Source organism: Chinchilla lanigera, unplaced genomic scaffold (genome assembly GCF_000276665.1).
Source record: "Chinchilla lanigera isolate Chin_1 unplaced genomic scaffold, ChiLan1.0 scaffold00088, whole genome shotgun sequence".
NCBI classification, from domain to species: Eukaryota; Metazoa; Chordata; class Mammalia; order Rodentia; family Chinchillidae; genus Chinchilla; species Chinchilla lanigera.
The window spans coordinates 8,156,173-8,175,861 of record NW_004955489.1 but is presented as its reverse complement, the minus strand read 5'-3'; the positions used below and the strand labels follow the sequence as shown (position 1 = coordinate 8,175,861).

General features: G+C 37.4%; 1 protein-coding gene across 1 annotated transcript in view; it reads left to right on the top strand.

Annotated features, from left to right (window-relative positions):
- LOC102009953 overlaps window positions 1-19,689 on the top strand; it is a 74,402-nt gene that overhangs the window by 34,005 nt on the left and 20,708 nt on the right. Inside the window, exons 5-6 of the mRNA XM_013504450.1 lie at window positions 3,309-3,418; window positions 11,150-11,310. Coding sequence (XP_013359904.1) covers window positions 3,309-3,418; window positions 11,150-11,310 — 271 coding nt within the window. The remainder of the gene's footprint in view (window positions 1-3,308; window positions 3,419-11,149; window positions 11,311-19,689) is intronic.

Here is a 19,689-nt window from a genome sequence, read left to right as displayed (position 1 = left end):
TTTTTTGTTGTTGTTTTTTTTCCAGTACCAGGAATCGAATTCACGACCTTGCGCTTGCCAGGCAGGCGCTGTGCCGCTGAGCTAAATCCCCAGCCCCTGCTTTGTGTTCATTTTAATGTTGTGTCTCCCATGTTGTGTTGCAATTTATTTATTTATGTCTGACTCTCAGTAGATTGAGATTTTTCAGAGTAAAGTCTTCTGTTTTATTTATCTTTGAACATCAGAGCCTAACACATAGGTACTCAATAAATGTTTGATGAATGTGTGAAGACATGTTTCAGGTAGAAAGTGGACCCACGTGACCAACTAAGTTTCCGTCTAGTTTTGCTACTTAAGATTCCATAAAAGGTCTAGAAATAACTAGAGAATGACACAGGAAGAAATATTTAGGATGTAAAAGTGTGACGTTGAAGGATAGTTACCGATTTGTTAAGCACATATTAACATTCAAGAGTGTACTTTCAAAAGGGAAATTGTTCAGTTGGGTTAATTGAGTTTATGTATAAGAAGGGAGGTTATGATTTGTCAAGTGAGAAGTAATTTTTCTGGCTAAGGAGTGATAACAGTTGAAATGAATCTCTCAAAAGTCGGAAATTTGGCAGAGGAATATTGTGGCTAAACAAATTCATTAGAGCAGAAAAGTACTAAAAACATTTTGAGAAGTGTGGTTAAATCATGGAAAACCAGACTCCCTTATTAAGATGCCAGAAACTCCTGCAACAGAAGGTAAAAGTTTTGCTTTGAAAAGGAGCTTGAAGCTACATCTTCAGCAGGGGCAAAGGAGGACCATTTACAAACAGAATAGCTATATTTTCTGAGAAAAGGTGTTAACGGATAACAGAGGTCATAAACACGAAGGGTGACAAAGAAGTAGTGAAAGGAAAGACACATGACTAAAGTTGATTTAATAAAGACCAAGTGACTTACACTGAGAGAAGAGAGAGGATCCAAAACAACATTCCTAAGTAAGAAACTGACAAAAAGATGGCAAAAGTGAAGCAAGCAACATAAGAAGCCTAGTCTTATGGTGGTCCTTGAGAGAGCTTACTAACAAAGTGATAAACTAGAGTTTCCCTAAGTAGTAGGAGTCAGCTTCACCTGGGGCAATATGGAGTGGCAACTAATGTGTTCCATTTCTCTGGTTACTGACAGAATGTCCAAGACAGAAGATAGATTCTCCTGGTGGAGTGAGTCTAAGAATAGTTGCCTTACTATGGAAACTTTCTTACAGTGTAGTGGCATGGGAAAAGTTGCTCTTAAAGAGTCAAACACACCTGAGTTAGAATATCTAACTTATTAGTTGCCTGACCTTTAGTAAAATACTTCATATATTTAAGACATTAATGAGGAATTCCGTCTCTTCTCTTTTTTTTTTTTTTTAAGTTTTTTTCCAGTACCGGGGATTGAACTCATGACCTTGCGCTTGCTGGGCAGGCGCTGTGCCACTGAGCTAAATCCCCAGCCCCTCTTCTCATAATTCATATTTTCTGATATCTGGGTTGCTCATTTCATTTTCCTGTGTATATTTTCTCTATTTTCCGTTTCTTTACTGTTTTTCTATCCTGTTTCCTAAGATATTTTATTATCTCTATTCCAAACCCTTTTATTGAGGTTTTAATTCCTCTTGTCATATTTTTAATTCCCAAGAGCTCTTTTATTTTCTCAATAGTCTTTAAAATTTCCTCTTTTTGTTTTATGGTTGCAATATCTCCTCGAATCTCTTCGAGGATGGCAATGATAGATTCTCTTTTTGTAAAGTGTTTTTCTGAGTTTGGGGAATCTTTCCTGGGAGAATAGACCTGCAGTATTCTGCTGGTGTCGGGCAAGGGAATTTATTGGGCTTTGCAGAGTAGGGGAAGGAATTTATAGGTCTATCACCTCCTTAGGCTGACTTTAAATCAGCCTTCAGGCTTATGCCTACTTACAGAAAGACCTGGCATCACAAAACCGTGAACCTGCTTAGAGTGCTGTGGTATAAACTCAGGTGCCTGTGCGTTTTCCCTAATGACAACTGGTGATGCAGGTTTCTCAGTTTTGCTAACTCAGTTACTATTCGTCCAACTGCGTCTAGTTCTAACGTTCACTGCTGATGTCTTCTCTCCCGTATTCCTCAACCTTGTGTACTTCAGGCCTTTTAGAATTCCTTTACTATGATTTTATCAGGGTGTTGAGGAGGGAGCAGAGGTAAATGTATGAGTTCAATCTGCGGACTTTAACCCAAATCCTCTTACTTCTTCATATCTTTTATATCCATCCCTTTAGATTTTAGCTATCATCACATTAAATAGAACCTTACCACTTTATATCTGGACTCCTTTCCTGTCTTCTCCCATAAGTCTGTCTTCAACAATGCTGTAGGTGTATCTTTCTGCAGACTTGCACTGTGTATCACAACTTTGATTGTAAGAACTCTCCATTTGCATCTTGACACTGACAGGATAAAGTCTACATTTCCTAACCTGACATTCAAAGCCTTCTACAATTTAAACTTTGCCCACTTTTTTTCCAATCCCATTTTTAGGCATCCAAAATACTGATATCCATCCCCATTCCCATCTGCACCCCCACCTGTAGCTGTGGTTGTCACACTTGTCTGGCACAACTAGGGCCACAGTAGCTAGACTTGCTTGGTGATGTAACCAACAGACTTAGCAGTCCATCTTGACTTTTCTTTTTTTTGTTGTTGTTGCTGTTTTTGATACAAAGTCTTGTTCTATAGTCCAGGCTGGCCTTGAGCTTGTGATTCTCCTGCTTCAACCTCCTGAGTGCTGGGATTACAGCTGTGTACTACCCTGAGTGGCTCAATCTGTTGACTTTAGGTGACTAACTTCAAACTCCTTAAGTGAATACTTGTCTGACTTGAGGCATCTTATAGCCCATTTCAATCTAGGATTTAAAAAAACTATTTTTCATATATGCTTTTTATTGATTGCATGTACTATTTTGCATATTGAATTTTTCCATGCCATATTACTTCGTTACTCCATTACTTATTTTCTGCTAGACTCTGAAGGGACAAAGATAAGTGGAATTACTACATCCCATAATAAATAGCTATCCTGCTATATGATATCAAGCTTAAACCTCAGCTTAGTGACTGGCTTACCCATTGTGATTTAATGTTCTTCTAGAATTTAACTTCATGATATATTATAACATTTCCATCAAAAGAATATTCTGATATTCATATCATATATAATTATAATATTTAGGTTGGAAGGATACTGTTTTCTAATGACATTCCCCACCTTCTCCCAGAATGGTCTTTCCTGACATCTTCATTGTGAATGTAATTTTTTGGATGACAGGATCATCAGCTGCCATCTCCTCTGGAACTGCACTACGTATGTTGGAGACATGGTTTGGAATTTCAGTGCCACTAAAACTTTTTGGTGCATACCTTGGACACAGGAAAAAGGTAAGATTTAAAACACTGCTTTTGAGCATTAAGTGATGCCTGAACTAATATCTTACTGTGTATACACCATGCATGGAATACAAAACCTACAGAGAATAATCATTTTGGAATTAAAGATATAAAAAATAAAAATACTAACACTTTCAAAGATACCATTGAATACATTTCTTACATTATAGACTATTTGTTTTTCTTTTATCTCTGGTGGATAAAATTAAAAGGCCTGATATCAACCAACTTGGAAAAGGAATAGGCATATACAGTGGGAGTAGAAAGCCAAGATATCATCTAAGAAACGTGGCCATTCAGCATGCAGGCTTGAAGTTAGCCTGTCCTACACATAGGGGAAAGGAACAGGACAACAGAAGACTAAATGAGGACACAGTGGAAGTGGAATGTGTAAGATATAGCATGACATCGCAGGGGAAAATCATACAGGATAAAATAGAAAGGAGAGTTCCACGGGGTGGTGAAGAGGAGGAGGGCAAGGGAGGAAAAAATTTGAAAATTATGGACAAATTCTGAGATAAATTCCTGGCCAAATTCTAGGAGAGAACTTTTTGACAGTGTAGATTATTTCATATTTGGATAGTTATAGTAAATCTTATTGGTGTTCCCTTGGCATTTATCAAAAAGGGTAAATATTGAACAGCAGTGATTGATACTCTAAGTAGGCATCAATCACCTTGGGGTGGAGGATCAAACCTCCTTAACCCACTCTTCCTGGAAAGTCCTTGTCCATCCCATGTGCACTTGCTAGGTGACTTGTTTCCCCCTTTGATCCCCATGTAATCAATATTACCCTGGTGACTGTACTTGTTATAATCTTATTGGTTGACCATAGTTTTGTCCCATCTCACACCCATCCTATGATTTGCCATTGGATCAATATTACCTAAGTGTGTACTTGTAATCTTATTAATGGGTTATAGTTCTGTCCCACCTTCAGCCCGCTTTACCTCACGGCTTTGCTCAATAAAACACCCTTGTGGAGCGGGGTTGATGGGCAACCCACTTTCTGGGCCCCTTTCTGTCCCTCTCATACAGAACCTTTTTTTCTCTCAATAAATTCTTCCTACTCCTAGTAAGAAAAAAAAAGGATAAGTGTCAATTTTATTCATTGCCCAGCTATGTGCTGTCTGTTACGGTGACCACTAGCCACACGTGACTATGGAGCACCTGAAATATGGCTACTCCTTGTTGAATGGGCCGTAAGTATGAAATACACAGATTTCAGCATTTAGAATGATAACAAAAATAATGAAATATATCTGGCTGATAATTTTATATTGTTCACCAGTTTAAATGATAGACATGTTCAGTCAAGCAAAACACATCCTTAAATTATTTTGGCCAGTTCCTTTTAGTTTTTAATGTGGTTACTGAAAAATTTCAAACTATACATGTGGCCTGCATTTTATTTCTGTTGAACAGGGCTGATCTAGTCCCTGCTTATGTCTCGTCTCATTCTCTTTGCTGCTTCTTTTATTTTCCAGTGGTTTAAATGCCCAGTTCACACAAACTAGATCCCGCATCAGATTCCGCAACAGAGCTTCTTTATGAAGGCATTTTTTAGCATGATAGTTGGTGGCATTTTACCTTTGGGCTGTATTGTTACTCAACTCCTTTTCATTCTAAACAGTATTTGGTGAGTACTCTACATTCCTAAAAGTTTTAATTAAAAAAAATTACATAATAATTGTATACACTATGGGGTACAGTGTGATAGCTGAGTACTTGTATGTAGTGTTTAATGATCAATTCACGGAGGGTGGCTACAAAGTATAGTTAAGTGTTCTACAGCACAGTAAGATGGCTACAATTTACAATAATTTATTATATATTTTATAAAAAACTACGAGGGAGGAATTCAGATTTTATTTTTATTTATTTATTTATTTTGCAGTGCTGGGGATCAAAACTACAGCCTCATTCATGCTGCTCACATCCCTTACTTTTTTTTTTTTTTTTTCTGGTACCGGGAACCAAACACATGACCTTGCGCTTGCCAGGCAGGTGCTGTGCTGCTGAGCTAAATCCCCTGCCCCCTCACATCCCTTACTATTGAGCTATGTTCTCAGCCCATAAAGTTTTATTTTTTATTTTTTTATTTTTTTGTCTTTTTGAGACAGCGTCTTGCTATGCAGTTCAGGATGGACTTGAGCTCACTTTGTAGTCTAGGCTGGTCTCAAACTCACAATGATCCTCCTGTCTCAGCCTCCCGAGTGCTGTAAAGTTTTAATTTTGATAAACTAATGTTTCTATATTTCAAGGAGGATGCATTCTGATATGATGATACTTCATTTACCCTTTACCTCTCCTTTACCTAGGAAATAGCAATCTGGTGAAAATGAATGCTGTAGAGAACAGAGGCTTAGTTCACAACTTTTTAAAGTGACTTTTTCATAGAAATTTCTCCTCATATTTTCTTTTTTAAATGTGATGACCTGCTGGGCATGGTGGTGCATGTCTGTAGTCCCAGCACTTGGGAGGCTGAGGCAGGAGAATCTCCATGAGTTTGAGGCAAGCTTGAGCTACATAGTGAGTTCAAGGCCAGCCTGAGCTACACAGAGAAACTCTGTCTCAAAAAAACCAAAAATAAAATAAAATAAATGTAATTATCTTTTGTTAAGCCTTTCTGATGGCAGTTGGTTTTAACGTGAGCTTTTGTGGGCATTGGGGGTATGCGATCCCTCGGGTGGGAGATACTTAAAGATGGGAAAAGGCAGCTCTGGGTTTCCTGTTTCTCACAATGGCCTTCCACGGGTGGTTGCATTAGAATTCCTCTGCAGAAACAACTTGGAGACTATTGGTGTCGGGTCTTCATGTGTTCTGAGCAGTAGGTGATGGTTTCCTGTCTTCCTTTCTCTAAACTCTTCTATTGTCACAATGCTTGCACCTCGTATGCTTCCTCTTTTTATTTGCTACTTTTAATCCATTGTGGCTTAAGACTTGTAGTAAGAGTTAGAAATACTTGCAAAGCGAGGAACAGTGCTCACTGATTGAAGCGCAGCAGATTTAGTGTCCTGGCTTTGTTGCGGCCTTTTCAGTTGCTCTGCCTGCCTTCTTATTTCCTGATTCTTGACCACATTCTGGTTTCGGGAGCTGGCCATTTGGGGTGCCACTACACAAGGATTTTTAGAGATGGACAAAGACATCATAAAGTACGGTCAAGTGCAGTTGCCAACTGTGTTTTTTTTAAATGACACTTATATCCCTAAGCAATCTTTCAGACAAAACTTCAAAGTCGTCAAAAATTTGATTACATCACGCACACTAAATATGCACTTTTTAAACAGCATAGTGACAAATTTGTTTGAAAGATAAACAATAAAATCTGTTTCCTGGTCAGCAACTAAATATTCCACACACTGCAGAATAGATTATAGTAGCCATATTTCCCAGATGTTTTTGATAGGAAAGTCATTTAAGTGAAAATGAGAAGGTTCTTTAGATGAAGTAATTTTCATAGCAGTGAAAAGCAATGTGTACAACTTGTATAGATTTACACAAAAGCATACTATGTACAAGTTTGTATACTGTTATCTACAGAGATGAGTCTCCTCAACTTTGTCCCTCACCCTCACCCCAGGTATGAATTTTATCTTTTTTTTTTTTTGGTGCTGGGAATCGAACTCAGGATCTTGCACTTTCCAGGCAGGCACTTGTGCCACTGAGCTAGATCCCCAGCCTGTATCCCAGGTATACATTTTAAATGGACTGTTGATCAGTTCATTTTCTCCTCATCTCCACAAGCATTTTTTTGTTTTTAATTCTTTTGCAGTGCTCTTGTTTGAACCCCAGCACATGTGAGGCAAGTAACTACTGAGCCACATTCCCAGCCTCTATTTATTCTTTAAATTTGAGACAAGGTCTCATTAAATAGCTCAGGCAGGCCTCCAACTTGCCATCCTCCTGCCTCAGCATCCCAGGTAGCTGCAATTACAGGTGTATGTCACCACAGCCAGCTTCCAGAAGGCTTTTAATATGTATATTGCTCATCCCAATTAGTTACCTCAGCTGTATAATAATAAAGGGAATTACTTCACTCCTTCAAAATTTGATCTAAAGATAATCCACACATAATTTTCTAAAAGATGTGTGTCTGAAAGTATATTTAATAGAATTTTATGTGCTGTGATATGAAGACATTTGTATAGGCTGCATGTCAATAACCTTTGTTTTTTTATTTTAAAAATAAAAGGAGGAAAACATTAACAGACAGACAACCTTTTACAAAATACAAAAGAACAATACAGACAGCACAGAGTTACAAACAAAGTGGTAGGAAATTAACAATGCTTGTTGTATTACATATTGATATCTTCAGAGTGGTTTCTCATGAAAACAGATAGAGACATGCAATATTGAGCAATCAAGGACTCACTGATGATTTCTTTCAGCAAAGAAATAGAAGACAGTAGAACAACTATGTTAACTATCCTGTATATACATACATACAAAATTTCTCCTTCTTTCCCTTCTCTTTTCCCACATCCCAGTTGCCCTTTTCCCTTGAGTGTTTTCCTATCATTTCACAATGTCTATCATACCTCCTAGTTTACATTAACTCTTTCAGGTTTTACACTAGTGAGACAATGTGGTACTTGCACATGTAGGTCTGATTTATTTCACTTATGAGTATGGTCTCTAGTTGTGACCATTTACCTATAAAGGCCTCGAGTTTATCTTTCCTTATAGCTGAGTAATATTCCATTATATAAAAGTACCACAATTTTCTTATCCAATCCTCGATGGATGGACATTTGTGTTGCTTCTATAATGTAGCAATTACAAATTGTGCTGCTATGAACATAGGTGCACATATATTGCTGTGATATGATGTTTATAGATCTTCTGGGAAAATACACAGCAGGGGGATAGCTGGGTTGAATGGGACCTCTAGACCTAGTTTTTGGAGGAATCTCCAAACTGATTTCCACAGTGGTTTCACCAGTCTGCATTCTCACCAGCAGTGGAGAAGAGTTCCTATTTCTCTACAGCCTCGCCAGCATTTGTTATTGGTTGATTTCTTAATGCTAGCCATTCTTACTGGGGTAAGGTGGAATCTCAGTGTTGTTTTAATTTGCATTTCTCGAATGACTAATGATGTTGAACATTTTCTCATGTATTTATTTGCCATTTGTATTTCCTTATCTGAGAAGTGTGTATTCATCTCAGCTGCCCATTTTTGGATCGGGTCTTTGAATTTGGGTGGGGGCTGATATTTGAAGGTAATGTGGTATTTGATTGTGTTTCCTGTAGTATAAGGTAGTTGCTGATATTTCTTGTATTTACAACTTTCCATTTCTAAAAAGAACGCATGTTTTAAAATCTTTATACAGAAAATTATAGATATTTATGTCTTAAGTGAGAACTTGGTCATATGAGCAGAGAATCATTGGGTACGTAGCAGGAATGGATCTGACTACAGAATAGATGGACCAAATCTGAAACTGTACAGGAAAGGAAGATTTTTTTAGTACTAGATAGATAGAGGTTTGGAATAGAGTTAAATGTTTAGAAGAAAACATTTAGAGAGTGTGTGAAAGTCTACAGATTTGGACTGATTTTTCTGTGTGTACTCTTCGAACTTGTTTTAAGCCTACTGTCTGTTTTCAGGTCTCACTTGATGTACTATATATTGGCTTCCTTTTCTTAGTCTTTATAATTCCTCTGATTACCTGTTCAGAAGCTACAGCTCTGCAGTGCTATTTGCATTGATGTACTCAGGTAAATACATAAGAAACTAATGCATCTTAAGCTTTTTATACTTGCATTTTTGGAATTAGAAGTCTCTGTGTAGAAAGGAATTGTGGTAAATGTTAACTGCATAATTTCTACAATTTGGGATTAGTTTATATTTCCTAAGGACACATTTTGATTTTGATGCAGATATCAAGTTAATGCCATTTTTTTATTTTAAGGAGGAAAAAAACCTAACAAAACAACGACAATGAAGACAAAAACAAAAACAACACAGAAACAACAAAGATGATACATGACCTATAAAGTTAATGCCATTTTGATGAGAAACTTAAATGAAATGATTTTTTTTTGGCTGGTTACTATAATTGCTGCATAATATTCAGTCAACATACAAAAATACAGGGATCTGATTTTACATCTAGACATGTGAACAGTCTTGTTCAGTGATGTTTACTTTTTAACAATTAAAATTTTCTTTGCAGCTTAGCCCAAGATTTTATTTTGTAGGTTGGAGAATATTGCTCTAGGCCTTTCCTCTTCCTCTCATTTATTGCTGTAAATAGTTCTTTTGCTCCATCCACATTTTTCTCTCCTTGACATCATTTCAGATGATTGAAGTGGTAGTGTAGTACATTGTTCTTGTAGGTCTCGTAAATTCATTTTATTTTGGTAGTTAAATATGGCTCTTCAAAGGTGACAGTGAAGAGTTGAGAGAAGATTCTGATATAGAGGTGGTTTTGGAGCATTTCTTCTTGAGCTGTAGATCTAAGGGTAAAAATACATAATTACGTATGCACTATATTTAGCTACTTGTGAGTTTTGCAGTGAATTTTGTCAGAGAGTCTGCAACAATTATTAATGAAAGATACATCAATATGCATATAATGAGTATGTTTCTGTTACTTATGAAATATTTTGGGGTCGTAAACATTGGTAATTCACTAGATGAACTCATGAGACTAAGGACATCAGTGTGCACTTGGCTAGGGTATATCACAGAGAAAGGGTACAGCAAGGTCAGCAAGAGAAAAAGACAGAGTTGGGGCCTGGAGAAATCAAGGCAAGCTTGCTATGCTGTCTCCCTCCCATGAGAAAGCCCACTGAGTGTGTTCTTTTCTCCAGCAGTGAAAAAAATACAGGAACAAATGTGCCATGTTTCTACCCATTTGAGGCTCAGCATCCGAAGTTTTTCGTGGGAGCTAGTGACACAAGCACCCTCTGCCTAGCAAGTACAAAAATTTCATATTCCTAAAAGGAAAGCAAGCATTCACCATAAATCACACTGTATAGTATAGATATAGCAAACCAATCTTAGCAGTCAGGGGGTGATTAAATGCCAAGTTCCCAGATGCAAGCCAAAGGCCCATCTTGCAAGTGGTTCCTACTACAGATAGTGGTCTTGCACTTGCTATGTGAATTCTTCTGCAGTGCCTATCTCTGGGATGCTCAGCTGCAGTGTCCTTACAGTAACCTTATCCTTAGTAAGATTCCATGGGTCATAGCTTACCCTTGTATCTGTGGCTCAGAAGGAAAATGTTTGAAAGAACACATGTATCAGCATCATCTTCTCCACCCTTTGTTGAGTAGTGACCTCAGCCATGCTCTCCATGGATCTTGAATCTAGCCAGTGAAAGCAAATTCCGTTAACCACATGACCTATCTTAACTTTCTTTATTAATTTTTCTTAACACTGGGCATCAGTAGACGCAGCAAACTCTAGCCACTGTAGGGAGCCAAGCTGAATGCTTCCCAAGGCTGTAACAGTGTTACGATAGTACGCATATATCAGAAGTCTGATCCCATAGGGCGTATGTGGTATCCCTGGAAACAAAGACTTTAAAATTGTCAGGGTGCCTCCAGCAGCACACACGTTATTTACTTTGTTAAATTTCTTAGAAACTTCCTTTTATTTTTAATCCATGATTGTGTGGAGTTTATCTTATATTCTTTGTCATTGCAATGATTGTTAACTCATTGATAGAATTTTACCGAAAAAGTCATTTGTTCTACTTCTTTCTGCAGGATTTTCATGGGTGGTGGAGAGCTTTTCTTACCAGTGGCTTGACAGTTGTGTATTTGCTATCATTACTTCTTCACCGAACTTCAAATCACAGATATTGCAAGCACCATTTTGTACATTGGGTACACCATGATGCTGGTGCTGATTTTCTTCTTTTTGACAGGTAACCACAGAATTGCTTAGCACATTTCAGAGTCTCTAAAGAGGCTTGCAGATAGCTATAATGTAATAAGCACAGATCAACCATTAGTGGAAGGAATAGGGAAGAAAGCCATCATGTTCATTTTTATGCTTTGGGCATAATAAAAGATTGCAAAGCCTGGGGAACTGAAGGAATTTACATACTTAGCTGTAAGCCTGTCCCTTGTGAATGTTTTTAAGCAGTAGGGATGTGTTCCAAAGCACATAAAGGGTTATGAGTAATCACCATTGGATAGTCTGCAAGCATAAAAATCAGCTGCCTTGAATAACTTTTAAATTATTAAAATTGGATTAATTATATATGTGGTCATGTAAGTAATTATATATGAAGGACAAGATGTATACCTGTCGGGATTACTCATTGGAGGGTATTATTTAGGTTCAAATATGGTGAAAACCTTTCTCCACCTCATGCCTGAAGCAGGTGAAAAATCTGGAATGTTTTATAGAATGGTCTAGTTGGAGAAATTATGAAGTTCGAGAGATTTAAGACATGAGAACAAGCAAAGTGGTATCTTTACTTGCTTCACTTTATGTTTTGGCTCAAGTTATACCGCTTTCACAGGTCAGATTGGAAAACTAAGTATTTTTTTCTGATTAAATCCTTAGTTTGGTTCAACAAACATAAAAATTAACAATTGATATTTGTTAGAAATCTAAGCCTTTATATAAATGTAAACATTATCTGAGAAGGTAGGCATCTTAGCAGTGGCTCCTTTTTAAATATAATACATGAAATATAGATTACGTTTTATGTACCACTGATCTCAACTCAGTAAAGAGAAGACTACGCAGGCCTCCTGTCCTTCCTCACCTGCAAGAAATTCTATTTACAGCTGAAGGTCAGAGAGCTTCTTACCATGCTAGTCTAACTAGGTTCTTCATGTTTGCTTTCTTGTTTTTAGTTTTTTTTGAAATATGCACATGGAAAAGTACATACATCATAAGTGTGCAGCTTGATGAATTATCACCAAGTGAACTGCCTTTGTAACTCGCACTAAGCCAATAAATAGTGCGTAGTCAGCAGTGTTGCAGCCACTATCATGCCTCCTTCTACTCACCAGAATTCCACAAGGGCAACCATTACTGGACTTTTAATAGCATGCATTCTTTTGATCTGGTTTTGAATTGTATATAAGTAGACTTATGTATATTACATGCATGCATACATGCATATATACATACAAAATGTCCTCTTTTGTGTCTGATTTCTTTAGTCACTAGTTCTACCTCTAATTTTGCATTGAGATTTAACTATATCACTTTGTGTAAATATAGCTTGTGTCCCACATGTCTTTTATTTTGGATGTCCCTATCCAACCCAGTGAGTGACTACTTTTTATATTTATGTACTGTGAAGTTAGATATACAGTAGCTCCCTCCTTATCTATGGGGGATATGTTATAAGACCCCTAGTAAATGCCTGAAACTGTAAATAGTACTGAACTCTATACGTATACTAGGTTTTTCCCCTATACTTACATACCTGTGGTAAAGCTTAGTTTATAAATTATGCACAGTACTAAATCAACAGAAATAACTAATAATAAAGTAAAACAATTGACAGTATAGTAAAATTTGTATGAATGTGATCTCTTTACCTTTCTCTAAAAGTATCTTATATACTTTCTTCACCCTTCTTTTTGTGATGATGTGAGATAATACAATCTGTGCCTGGTGTGTTGAAGTGAATTATGTAGGCATTGTGATATATCATGAGGCTACTACATAAAAGTTAACACAAGCACTGCAATGTGATACCTAGCCTGGAAACAGAGATGGCTACTAAGTTCTTACTGGGTGGGTAATGTATATAGTATGGATCCACTGGAAAAAAGGGATGCTTCATATCCTGAACAGAATGGAGTGGAAAGGTGCAAGATTTTGTCACAATAATCACAATTTAAAATTTATGAATCAATATTTCTGGAATTTTCCACTTAATATTTTTGGACCATAGTTGAACTCAAGTAACTGAAACCATGGATAAAGGGCAACTACTGTATTAAGTATGATCATTTCTGGGCATGTTTTCTTCATTACTTAACACTTTGACTAAGATTGCTTTTGGGGGGGCAGTCTTATATTACAACAGCTTATTTTTCTCCAAAATAGATGTAATCCTGTAGGATTATATTGCATCCAGAAATATTGTCCCTTTGGCCGGTTTCACCACCTGCATTCTAGCTTCTGTTACCATACTACACTGACTACCAGCTCTCAGAGGTTGATGGTGATCTCTGGGAAAGCTAGTGGCCTTTCTCTAGTCTCCATCCATCTTGGATTCTTTGGTTAATAATACTCAAACCTATTCAGTGAAATTCTTATACCTTCTGCTGTTTTCATTTCTTTCCCTGTCACCTAACTCTAGCTTTTATCAGCATTTCATTTCCTCCTCCTTTTTGTCTCCTTCTTATTCTTTTTGACGACTCAAAGCAGAAAGCATGTTCTAGCACCCACTGATATAAATGGTATATTTCTTATACCATGGGGTTGTGGATCCAAATTTCTATACCTTGCTCCACATAGTGGAAACTTCATTTTAAAAAAAAGCATATGAATAAGGGCAAAAATCCAGAACAGAGCAGAATTAAACCAACAAAAGAACAAACATAAAACCAAAAATTTCCCCTGGTTTCCTTTTTAATTGTCTTTGTACACCTACAGAGACTGACAGCCAGATGCAGTGGGTAGAGCACTGGATAGTGAATCCAGAGAGGCTGTCCAAATGTCCATCGTGTAGCCTCGAGCACAACCTTTCAGGCTTTCACAGGACTCCTTCAGCTCCCTTGCTTTCTACACTTTCCCTTTTTGAGCTCATTCATTTCCATGGCTTACCTCATCTCAATGTGGACCACTTCCAAACCTACATCTTTAGCCATAACCTCGGTCCAGCTGTATCCTCACCTTTGCAAGCCTCACTGTTACTGTATGCTGAACATGCCTGATGAGTGAAGTTATCTTCCATTCCCAAAGGGATCATCCTAATATCTTTCTCTCTTTCATTACCATTACCAATTTCTAATCTTCTTGGCCTTTTGGAAGGATTTCTTAACAGAGTCCTGTAGATTTATAACCAATGAAGCACAACTTCCTTAGTTGTTCTCCTTAGGTAGCTTATTTCTATCCATTCCTTTCTTTTTCTGCTCCTACAGTCTTAGTCTAGGTCTTTATTCTGCTTTGCCTGGTTCACCACAATAGTCTCCTCTTTGATGTACTGGACTCTATTCTCTATTTTTCTAACCCAGTCTATGAGCTACCTGCTGTGAGATAAATGTCTTTATTTTTCTTCTTATAATAGGGCAATTCAGTCCAAAGTTCATTTTAACAGTTCATCACATAATTTAAGAATGCTGCCACTGTGCCAGATACTGTGCTAGGTTGTAAGACACAGTAGTGAAGAAAACAGACAAAATTCCATTTTTTTGGTGGAACTTATGATCTACTAGAAAGGAGATACATTAAAAAAGAAGTATGGGCTTGATGAGCTTTGCAAGAGAAGTGATATTGAGGAAGAACTGGATGGTCAAGTGTTCCAAGCAGAGGTGGCATCATGGTGAAAACCCTGAAAGCAGGAGTCTGAGCCCTTCCAAGAACACAGAGAAACAGAGGATGGCAAGAAAGGGAGGATGGTTAAGTGTCAATAATGATGTTACAAAGGTAAGGAATGGCCAGCTCTTATGATGATCTTATAAACTATATTAACTATATTAAGGAATCTATATTTTATGGTAGGAGTGATGGAATGTTGGGGGAGTTTAAACAGGGTGATAATGTCATTCTTCTTATTTAAAAATTTTAATAATTTCATACTTCCCTCACTACATGAGTCTAAACTCCCTTGGTATTTGGGGTCCTCCACGGTGTGGTCTTGCTGTGATACTATTGTGTGTTCTATGATTCTCTAAGCTGAATCACTAAGTTCAGGCTTTCTTCTCTTGACTTTTTCTGCATGTGTTCCAAACTTGGGTGGAATTTACAGGAACTGTTATGCATGTTTTGCATCCTTCAGAGTGCTACGTCGATAGTTGATTTTGAATTGCATAGAGATAAGAGATACCATCATGTAATCATGTTTCCTTATCTATTTTAAAATTAAATCATGGATATGAAAAAACTTCCATGTAGATAAATTCTGGATGACATTCATACCATTAAGGTGAAAAAATTAGTAAAATCATAACGTGTTTTTCATATCTGCTTTTCTAGAACTGCTTTTTAAGAAGCCCTGTCTGCTTATAGATTTCATACTTATTCACATTTATTGAGAATAATGAAACATTCCTCTAAAGATTGTCCTAGTGGCCACCACATTCTTGTTTAGTGTTTTAGTGTGGTTGATTCTTAACTGTTTCTTCACTTTTGAACATCCCTTCCTGTTTTGGATTATTTCCTGAATATAGTCTGTAAAGTGGGATGATAGGGTCAAAACACATGAATACTTCTATGGCTCTGTAAACTTTTCTGCATTCAGAAAAATGTGTTGGTTATACAGTCTTGGCTGGTATTATTATTTTTAAAAATAAATGAAAACAGTTTTCTCTTTTTCTTCATACATATGTCTAAAATGGAACTCCATTGTTTTCTTCTCATTTTTTGGAACCAAGGAGAGTGACATGCACTGTGGCTGGTGCTCCTCTATGTGATTTTTATTTGGCAGCACACTTATAGATGTGTAATGACAAGTCAAAGTGGGATTCAAGGGACAGGAAGAGGGAGCATAAACCATGACATGCCAAGAAAGATTACCAGTAGAGAAATCTAATATTTAACAAAGGTAAATGTGTCCATTACTGTTCTCTCATTGCTGAGATAAAATACCCAATGCCCAAAGGTAAGGGAGGAAATGTTTATTTAGTTCAAGTTTGTACAGGTTTCAATCTATAATCAGCTGGCTCCAAGGCAGGGTGGCATGGTGGAGGACAGTACACGGAGGCAGATCATAGCAAAGCAACAAGGGGAGGGGAGCCTTAACATCATCTTTCTGCCCTATTATCTTACCCAGGCTACCGGAATTAAGGGAGTGCCAAACCAATCAGTGGATTGATATAGTAACCACCTCCCCGTAATCCTAGCATGCTCAATCCCAGCATTGCATGATGAATCAACCGCACACTCTAGATTTAGCCATCTCTGAAAAAGCCCCACCTATGACTGAATGAGGCTTTGCGAGGGGGTACATCTAGATACAAACCATAACAGCAAGTGAATTTCATTTAAAGTTAGGGGACTTGCCCAAAATCCTACCTAATTTTAGACATCAGTAAATGAATTCAAGTAGTGGAAAGTTCAAGCCTGGAACCATTTGGCAACTGAGGTATCACTGTAATGTATTTCTGTTTTGATGTAAGTGATGTAAGGTCACAATAACCAACTAAGATCTAACTCTTGGTCTTCCTGGTCTGAAAGCCTAAAATGGTCTATGGCCATACCAACCTGATCACCCCCAATCTCATCTGAAAGCCTAAAATGTTGTCTTGTATGATAACAATGGAGTTTATAATTTAATCTAAACTTTGACTGGCATGGCCAAATTGGGTGAAGATATATATTTATATGAATATAGATATAGATATAGATATATGAGGATATATATTTCAGGCAAGTAATTTAGGATGTTTGCATTTGGCTATAGCCTATTATTCTAGAGCAGTGGTTTCCAGCCAGGGGTGATTTTGCTTCCCAAGGAATACATAGAAATCTCTAGAGATATTTTTGATCATCATGACTGTGAGGCTGTTATTCATATCTGGTAGGCAGAGGTCACTAGATATCATTGTGTTGTGAAGCATCCTATGGTATAGCAGACAGCTTCCCCAATAAAAAATTACCCAGTGCAATCTTCAGTGGTGCTGCTGTTAAGAAACCTTAGTCTAGAGTGAACTATTTTTTAATTTTACATTTTGTTGGCATTTAATGCTGTTTTTAAAGTATAGTGTCAGGCATTCCAAGAGATTATGTTTAGAATCTGAGACTGAACCACCAATCACTGGGCAGCAATTGAAGCCAATGTGATCCAAAGAGCTTTTAAGAACTAGACAAATTATTGCCAGAGCACTTTTCTGTTGATTTTCTCATTAAGTGTCTGTGCTTTGAAAATATTTTTATTCATTAAAAGAAGATAATGAAGTTCAGTATATCTTGAGAGAGTCTACGGTGTAACATTTAATCACTAAATTAAAGTGAAGAATTCATGTTCTCACACAGAGCAAGATGAAATACAATGTACTGAAGGAAATGTCCAATTAGTTTAACACACAAATGTTAGCTATAATGGGCCTTTTGTGTTTAATTATGTTTTATTACACCAAGTTGTTGCTCTCTCTGCCTTGTTAACATTTTTAACTCTAAAGGCCCAAAGATCAGAGAGAGATAAAGATCTATTAATGCTAATTTTCAGCCAACCAACAAGTATTTATTAAACTTCTATGGGTTTGGCAATATACTAATTGGGAATATGGAAATGTTAATATATGATGATATTTGGTTTTTATTGTTGATGGTTTGCTAGTTATTAGCATATATTTCCCAAATTTAATTATCACAATTATCATGAAAAGGAAGTCACATTACTCTCATTGCAAAGATCAGGAAACCAAGGCCCAGAGAGATGAGTTTTTCACAGTCATTCAGCTAGTAAGTGGTGGAGCCATGATTCATTTAAATGCAAGTTAGTCTCACTCCAGATATCATTCTCCCAACTACTACAACTTTCTATATCCTCCTCAAGAAAGAGGCACTTTATTTGCATTGGAGCTGAAGCAATAACCAAAGGATGCCAATGAAATCTGCTTTGTGGTCCTCTACTTCACCAAGGGAACTAATCTTAATTGGAGAAACGAAGACTGGTGTATGTAATACAATATGATGTCACCCTTAGGAATGTATCATGACAATAGATTATCTCAAGTCTTTCCCATGTCACCTCAACTCTTCTTTAAAAAAGAATAGAGGATATTCTTCCCATATATCTACATTATCCTACAATAAAGTGGGTAAAGGCTAATGTAACTTCTGGAATAATTCTACTACCTCTTCAATTCCAGATAATTTTGATTTCATTTATATTTATGGACCAAAGAAAGTGCTAGGTTCTATAGGCAAACAAGACACAGTTGTCTCTGCTCTCAATGAGATAGAAAATGTCTAGGTCCTATTTTCAGTGCAAGTGGTTATTGACCTATTCTAGTTCTGAGCGTTGTACTGGCAAGTATTCTGGTTTTGAGTATCATATTAAAAAGTTTCAAAAGAAAGGAAGGGTTTCATGTCCCCAGAGGTAAGCTGAAGCTTCATTTTCCAGCATTCTTGTCCTGTGCATTTTACATTTTCTGGCATCTCATGCCTAGATTGGTTTCTACACACCCCACCCCTAGCTTTTCCTGTTCAACTTCCACTTATACTTGGATATCTTTCTGTACCAAGTAGTTCATGGTCACCTCAGCCCATATTGATAGAACATTCTAGAAAATCATGGACAGAACCTGCTTCAATTCACAGGCTGTACTACTTAATTGGCTGGGTGACTGCACTAAGGCAAGTGACTTTACCGTTCTGAGGCTTTGTTTTCTTATAGAATAAAGGAAATAATAATACCTACCTTAGAAAATTCAACTGAATATCATCAAATATGTGAAGGACTTAACTCAGAGCCGGGCGTATAACAAGTGTTATAAGTGAAAGCCATCTTCTTCTCTCGCTTGTCCTCCCTCTCCTTCTTCTCCTTCTCTTTCTTCTCCTTATTTGTTATGATTTGTGTTTGGTTGTCCCCCAAAAGCCTCATGCATTCATAGGTGGGACTTTTCAGAAGTGTCTGGATCTAGAGTGTGTGATCCTGGGATCAAAAATGTGATGCTGGAATTGATTCATGGTGTGATGCTAGGATTAAGATGCTGCACCCTGGTTGTGAGTGCTTCCTGCCCTATGGGTAGGTAGCCTGGATAAGAAATAAGGGATAGAAACGTCATTGCTTGCTACTTGCTACTTTGCTGCTTTGCTGCCTTCCTGATTCTGCCTGCCATGAACTGTTTGTCCTCTGTGATATCCTTCTGCCATGCCACCCTGCCTTGGAACCAACCAAGTATGAGCTGAAATCTCTGCAAGTTGTTAGCTACAATAAATCTGCACCCTTTAACTTTGGGTGTTGGGTGTTTTGTCTCAGCAATGAGAAAAAAAGTAACTAAGGCCCTCCTCCTGCTCCTCCTCTTCTCCCTCCTCTGTCTTCTCCTCTTTTTCTTCTTCTTCTACTTGTTCTTCTACTTGTTCTTCTTCTTGTTCTTCTTCTAGTTCTTGTTCTAGTTGTTGTTGTTCTTCTCCGTCTTCTCCTCCTTCTTCCTCCCCTCCT